Genomic DNA, 7,672 nt, shown 5'->3' with positions numbered 1-7,672 from the left:
TATACGGCCACTTTTCTCCTTGACAATGGGTGGCCGTCTTACACAGGTTTTACTGTAAATTATGTGTATGTAAGTTATTATTTTTAATCACATACGGTGCCGAAGGGGGAACTGCTGTTTTTTCTTTCCTAATCCTTACTATCGTCATTTTTCCCTTTACTTCTTTTGTATGTTTGTCACACTCTTGTGACCCGCTATTTCTGGGGTGCCTTGAGAGTCGAAGCAGACCTTGTGCTGTTGAAGCTAGAGAGGTGAGCAGAGTAAGTGTGATTCCCTGTAAAGACTTCTCAGTTAACACCCACCCCTTGGCGCTCATATGACTTTATGCAGTTGTGAGCACCGTAAAACCCTAGGCCTACTAAAATATTACTATTATTATTATCAATATGTTACCCGTAATGAGAAATATTTTGAAAATGGGAACATTACAAAGATGGTTTCCCTTTTTCTTAAGACTCTTCGTGGGTGGTTGGCGGGTGCTCATGTGTGGTTTGCTCCTTCTTTCTTATCAAACATCTAATCTATCGTCTTTATCACCCCTCCTTCTTTTTTGTGTTTGTTACTCTCTTGTAACACCTCTAACCTTCTGGCGCTCATATGACCTTCTGCAGTTGCGAGTGCCTTAAAACTCTTACTAAAACTAAACTAAAGACTCTTCTTTATTCTATGCGTTATTTGTTGCTCCAGGAGTGGTCAAACCCCAGTCCCACGAGACCCTCCAGAAACAGCTGGGGGATCTGCAAGCCGTGGTGTGCTCCTACCTGAAGGCCGAGGAGGAAGTGATGGAGCGGAGAATTCGCAAGTTTGAGGCAGAGCAGAGGGCGCAGTTCGACAAGCTGACGGATCACGTCAAATCGGAGAAGACCAAGCTTGTCAGGTGAGTTCTTTGATTGATGACTACACGGATGCAATATCACTATCCTGCGTTTATAGTGCAGAAACTGGTTAGTATATTTGGTTGCTTTTAAGGTCAAACGGGCTGACACACATTTCGTGGGTTTCAAGAAATCTTGACTGACATCAAAAGTGGGCATTGCCCTGCCTATAGTAGAAGTTTGGTTTCATTGATGTGTATATTTGTTTGGTTATAGAGAAAACTCTCCTGTTATTTTAAAGAAACTGAACAAGGGGCAAAAACTTTACCTTCGATTTTCTCAAAATAGCTTTTTTTCGGGATAGCCCCCTTTTGCTTAAAAGCGACCATTTGTGGATAGAAAAACTTGTTTAAGATAAGGTCAAGGTTACTTTTGGACTTGTCATTTTGGCATGGGGTTTCTGTGGGAAGACGTATTATAATGGAAGTGTTGTTAGTGCTTTTTTTATTTTGTGAATGATCATTTTTTTCTTCTTTTGATGTTATATATATGATGTTATATAAAATTTCCTGGTCTTGGGCTTTTTTTCAGTGTCTTGTTTCAAAACTCCGAAAGAAGGGACTTTTCAGCTATGGCAGACAAAAATCCTTCAAAAGGACATGGTTTGTATTTTAAAAAATTGTTTTATCCTGTGCTTGATTTTGATATGTCTTTGAAGGACCTAAGTATTGACCTGATTAGGTTGTTTCCCCAACTAGTTATGTAAAGAAAGGAATCCTCAAAGGCCTGTGGGTGGGTGGTTGGCAGGTGCTCTGATGTTATTTGCTCCTTCTTTCCCATCAAACATTTGTTGACCTTATCTCCCCTTCTTCTGTTTTGTTTGTTACTCTCTAGTAATACTTCTAATCTTAGGCACCTATGTGACCTATCTGTGTTGCTAGTGCTTTAAACTAGAACTGAACTAAATTGTAACCCCCCCCCCCCCCCCCCCCCTGGACGATGCTACTGACTAAAGTGTCTTTAGGCCATTTCCAAAGTGGGGGACATTAACATGTTCTCATGCACAGTAGAATTGTAAATGGGCTGATTCATCAATGTCATCCTCATAACCGTGCCTGAACTGCAACAGGGAACTGCTGCTTTTTCTTTCCTAATCCTTACTATCGTCATTTTTCCCTTTATTTCTTTTGTATGTTTGTCACACTCTTGTGACCCGCTATTTCCGGGGTGCCTGTTGAAGCTAGAGAGGTGAGCAGTCTAAGTCTGATTCCCTGTAAAGACTTCTCTGTTAACATCCACCCCTTGGGGTTCATTTGACCTTATGCAGTTGCAAGTGCCGTAAAACCTCTACTTAAAACAAAAAGGTAAATTGTCTTTGCCGACATGTGTTCCCTTTTATCAGACACTCACAAGTTTTCAACAGTGACAGTCTCAAGAGAAAGCACATTTCTGATGCTATTCTCATGTATATTTTCTTTTTCTGGCAGCAAATCTGAGTCATTCCAAGAGTGCAATAGAATACAACAGAACTACGCCACAGAATCTCAACCAGTCCTCTCGAGAGCGGAACACCAGAAGAATGAGAGACTCTAGTCCTGATGGTGAGTGCGTTGGAATCGGAAGAAACTCTTCCTAGAAATTTTATATGAAAACATTTCAAGTTAATTTTCTATTATCGATTGGAAAAAGATAATCATTTCGATTAATTTCAATAATTTTAATGAAATACACTTTTTAACGTATAGAATATATAATATGTATGTATATCTTATTACATTTTGATTGTCTGAAAGTTGGGAAATATTTTTCTTGAACAGGTTTTTGTTAATCTTCTGACATACCTTTTAATTGCTAATAACCTGAAACCATGCAAGGGAACTAATAATAGTTTATGCTGTGGATGGTTGGAGCTCTTCTGTCCTATCAAACATCTACCAGGGGGTGGTTGGCGGGTGCTCTGGTGTGGTTTGCTTCTTCTTTTCTGTCAACGATTTATCGCCTTTATCTCCCCTCCTTCTTTTTTGTGTTTGTTACTCTCTTGTAACACCTCTAATCATCGGCACTTATATGACCTTATTGTGTTGCAATTGCTGTAAAACACTTACTAAAGCTATAAAACATCTACCATCATCTCTCCCCATTTTCTTTGTCTGTTACTCTCTAGTAATACCTCTAATCTTCAGCACTTATATCACCATATTGTGTTGCGATTGCTGTAAAACTTGTACTAAAAATAATCCAAGTAAGCAAAACTTTATTTCGCCTTTTTTTCCCCTCCAGTTTTTGCCATGGAAGAGCTTGAGCTTGAGGACCATGATGGTGATGATGTTGGTGTTCCTATTCGCTCTGGTGAGATATTTTCTTATATACAGTCGAACCTGTGTAGGACGGCCACCCATTGTCAAGGTGAAAAGTGGCCGTATAAGACAGGTGGCCGTCTTAGGCAGGACTGATCAAGATGAAGAAAACAAACCATTCCTTTCTGAGGTCCCAACCGAAAGTCGCCGCATTGTTGTTGTTGATATTGTTGTTGTTGTTGTTTTTAACTGGGGGGGTTCTTTTGTTGCTGATTTTGGGCTAGGGTGACAAATAAACAAAATGGACCGAGTGCTATGGTAAAACAAACACAGGGGTCACCGCCACTCAGAGAACGAGCGACGCTTCTGTCACAAGTTCATGTTGACGTCCTTTGTTACTTTGTTACAGACTGGGTAAACACTGACCACTCATCTCACTTACGATGAGTGTATGAGTTCTGGGCGGGGCTTATAGGTTATGAGGGATCACACGCTTACCTCAATGGCAGCTGAAAATTTGTTACCTATTGATCAACAGTGGGAGGGGCCTACGCAACATGATCGGTTGGAGGGACTACCTAACAACGACGACAGGTGATTGGATTATGATGGCTCGCCCACAACGCCAGGGGGCCAATGCACAATTTATGACAAAATGTAATGGAGTCACTAAGGTGGCTGTCTAAGACAGGTGTGATAGGGCTTGTGTGTTAAAATATGGTGGTCGCGGCCGCGTTGGACAGGTGCCCGTTTTACACAGTTAAATTATATAGAAAAAACGCAAGGGGGGAAATGGAAAGTTACCGGCTTATAGAGGTGGCCGTCAGGGCAGGTTCGACTGTATATGTGAAGCGTGCTGACAAAATAAGTTACCTCTCACAGTCCACAAATGTAGATATTGGCAAAAAATCGACAGTAAGGTCAAATTAGTAGATTTTCTATTGATGTCATATTCTTTAAGTATAACATGCTTTTTATTATTTCGTACTTATAAATTGTGTGGCTAAAACAGCACCTGGATATGGATGGCAGGTGCCTCTATAAATAAATCATTGATGGTCTGGACTTATAAATTGTAAAATCTTCACCTATAAGCGTGATGTAGTGATTTCCATAGGGCTCGAATCTGAGAAGTTACTCATTTAGTCAGCACCCTTCACATATGGTCACTTTTAAGCACAAGGGGGCTATCCCGCAAAACGCTGTTTTGACAAAATCGAAAATAAAGTTTTTGGATCCTTGTTCAGTTTCTTTAAAAGACAAGGAGAGTTTTCTCTATAACCAAACAAATATACACGCAAGTGAAACCAAACTTCTCCTATAGGTAGGGCAATGCTCACTTTTGGTGTAGGACGAGATTTCTGGAACCCCCGAAATCTGGGTCAGCCCGCTTGTCCTTAAAAGCGACCATATATACACAGTTGAGTCCATGTAAACCAAAATCTGTGGGACGGCCAGATTTTTCTTATGTTCAGCTGAGATTTCAGTTTGGAGAGGTTGCTTCAATAGAAGAAAAAACCCCAGGGGTTTTCTTTTCTTTCAGTTTACGACTATTTTCCAATGAACCGAGTGGAGTTTAAGCAGACTCCACTGTATATTTGTAAAAATAAAAAGAGTTTAAAATTTTCATATTGCTCATCTACATGTATTTTCAAGCAGGGCTTTAGAGTGGGTAGTTGGCGGGTGCTCTGTTGTGGTTTGCTCCTTTTCCCCCCATCAAACACCTATCGTCCTTATCTCTCCTCCTTCTTGGTGTACCTTACTCTCTTGTAAACATCTATTCTTTTGCACTTATATGACCTTATTGTGTTGCAAGTGTTGTAAAACTCTTACTAAAACTTACTAAATGGCTTTAGGTGTCCTAGTGGTTAGGCTCTCGGACTCGCAAGGTCGTGGGTTCGAATCCCGCCAGGGGCCTGACGTTGTGTCCTTGGGAAAGGCACTTTACATGAATTTTCCTCACTTCACCCAGGTGGGAATGGGTACCCGGTTATAGGCAACGAAAGATCTTGTCAGTTTGTTAGTGTTTGAGCGCTTAATCAGCTGCTTGCTCCGTATGCTTCCCAGGAAGCTGAGAATGTTTCGTAGTGTTGTATGGTCTGCTGGGGTAATAATATAGTGTAAGGCGCAGAGAGCCTGCTGTTGAGTGGGGATATGCGCTATACAAATGCTATTTATTTATTATTATTAGATAATACTTATGACTACCCAGGTGATCACCACCGCCGACCAAAATTACCAAATGGCCTGCTGGTGAGCACTAGGTTAGAGTATATCATTGTCAATATGCTCCTTACTCTTTCCAATACTGTGATCCTTTGGTGTGGGTGGTTGGCGGGTGCTTTGGTGTGATTTGCTCCTTCTTTCCTATAAAAAATCACTAGTCTTTATTTCCCCTCCTTCTTTTTTGTGTTTGTTACTCCCACCCTTGTAACACCTCTAATCTTCGGCACTTATATGACCTTATTGTGTTGCAAGTGCCGTAAAACACTTACTAAAACTAAAAACATCCTTTGATGTGCAACCAAGTCTGTTTTAAGTGTCATTCATTCTGTATCCGCTTGACAGAAAACTCTCGCCGGTCTGAGCGGTCGGACTACAGCGCTAGCCCCGAGCAATATGGCCGCCAGCGATCAACCCACGTGAGTGTCCCCGAAGAGACAATCAACGAGATGGATGATGGGACGCTCATGTCCACGTCTGTACCCATCTCTATGCCCACCGGACACTTTAGAAATCTCAAGAGCCACACTTTCAGAGAAGACGACTTGGAGGTAAGTCTTGTGTGCTGTCACTGTGGTTTGTTCTGATCAGCTTGACCTTTGTACATATCATTACACTCCTACCTCATTGTAGATACTCTATCCAAAAGTCTCGAGAGGGTGGTTAGTGGGTGCTCTGGTGTGGTTTGCTGCTTCTTTCCTATCAAACATCTATCATCCTTATCTCCCCTTCTTCTTTTTTATGTTTGTTACTCTCTTGTAACACCTCTAATCTTCTGGCGCTCTTATGACCTTATTGTGTTGCAGGTGCCGTTAAACTCTTACTAAAAACTAAACTAATAACTCCTACTCCAATGTGGATACTCTTTCCAAAAGTCTCGAGTGGCTTGGTTTGAATATTTGTTTATTGAGGCAAAGGCCTGTCGTGACGTGGAAAGTGTTGAGATGTTTAGTCGGCTTAATGTAGTGAATGAATGAGTTTGTGTTGCATGTAGGCTGCTGGATTTTGTCTTTGTCCCATTGTCTGTTTGATAAACCATCTGTGAGAAACTTTTTTTTTTTTTAAAATAAATTTTAGTCGTAGAACTGTATGACCGCTCCTTTTCCCACTTGCTTCTAACTCTCTCACCTTGTACTGTGTTGTTTAACCCTATCCGAACGCAGTGTTTTACTACCATATCCATATGACGTGTGGAACTCTGTGCCACCACTTTCCAAAGAGGAAATGTACTTGTTAATCTGATCCGTACGCTTTGCATAGCAGTCTGTCAAAATGATTTTTTGAGAAATACTGGAAGTTTCAAAGAGATCTTCGCACAAGAAGTATTCGAAAATGTGAAGAATACAACCCCATGGGTGCAAAATGACCTCAAGCGTACGGATAGGGTTAAATAAGCATTTAAGTGTTTCTGATCGAGTTTTTGGCTGTCACAAAAATTTTTAAATGTCCTAACACTGAGCCACTCTTTCCTCTAACAAGTTTCACCATGTTGTGTGTTGTTCCAAAGGGGGGACATTAACATGTTCTTATGCACAGTAGAGTTGTAAATTATAAATGGGCTGATTCATCAGTGTCATGCTTATAACTGTGTCTGAACTGCTGCTTTATCTTTCTTAATCCTTACTATCGTCATTTTCCCTCTACTTCTTTTGTATGTTTGCCACACTCTTGTGACCCGCTATTTCTGGGGTGCCTTGATAGTTGAAGCTATAGAAGTGAGCAGAGTAAGCCCGATTCCCTGTAAGGACTTCTCTGTTGACATCCGCCCCTTGGCGCTCATATGACGGGTATGCAGCTCCGAGCGCCATAAAACCTCTACTAAAAAACAAACTGTGTTGTTCCAATCTTTCAGGAAGAAACAGCTGAGTTCGATGATATCCCTCGCCACATGCAGCAACTCTCGGAGAGCATTCAGGAGCGGGATCGCTATATCTTTGGTGACCGACCACGACAGAGGGTACACACAGGGGACTTTACGCAAGTCAAGTGGAAATAGATTCCCGAAGTAGATACGCTTGCAGCAATTTTTATTGACTTTTACCGAGAAATTGTGTGTGTGTGTGTGTGGTTTTTATGTCTGATGCTCTGACAGAGAACAAGAGTGTTCGGTTCGGAAGGCTGTTTCTGATATGCATTCATGTGTACTGGGCAAGTGAGTGAGAGGAAGGGAGTGCATGCAGCAAGAATGTTGAACTTTGACCTCTGAAACCTTTCCCGTCCTTTCCATTCAATGCCTCTCTCTCTCTCTCTCTCTTAGTCAAGAGGTTAATTTTTGGTAATGTTGCTTTTATGAAGAGGATAACAGATTTAATAGAATGTTATTATTCTTAAGGGGGG

At 41.3% G+C, this 7,672-nt stretch overlaps 1 protein-coding gene across 1 annotated transcript in view; it reads left to right on the top strand.

Moving 5' to 3' along the window:
• LOC101864250 overlaps positions 1 to 7,596 on the top strand; it is a gene marked incomplete at its 5' end in the record, with an annotated part of 13,837 nt that extends 6,241 nt beyond the window's left edge. Inside the window, 6 exon segments of the mRNA XM_013086927.2 lie at positions 688 to 877; positions 1,407 to 1,477; positions 2,303 to 2,416; positions 3,096 to 3,164; positions 5,681 to 5,886; positions 7,188 to 7,596. Of these exon segments, the coding sequence (XP_012942381.1) occupies positions 688 to 877; positions 1,407 to 1,477; positions 2,303 to 2,416; positions 3,096 to 3,164; positions 5,681 to 5,886; positions 7,188 to 7,331 (794 nt within the window).
• Positions 7,597 to 7,672: the final 76 nt, after the last annotated feature.

This window comes from Aplysia californica, unplaced genomic scaffold (assembly GCF_000002075.1).
Source record: "Aplysia californica isolate F4 #8 unplaced genomic scaffold, AplCal3.0 scaffold00522, whole genome shotgun sequence".
NCBI lineage: Eukaryota > Metazoa > Mollusca > Gastropoda > Aplysiida > Aplysiidae > Aplysia > Aplysia californica.
This window is presented reverse-complemented; position numbering and strand designations above follow the sequence as displayed.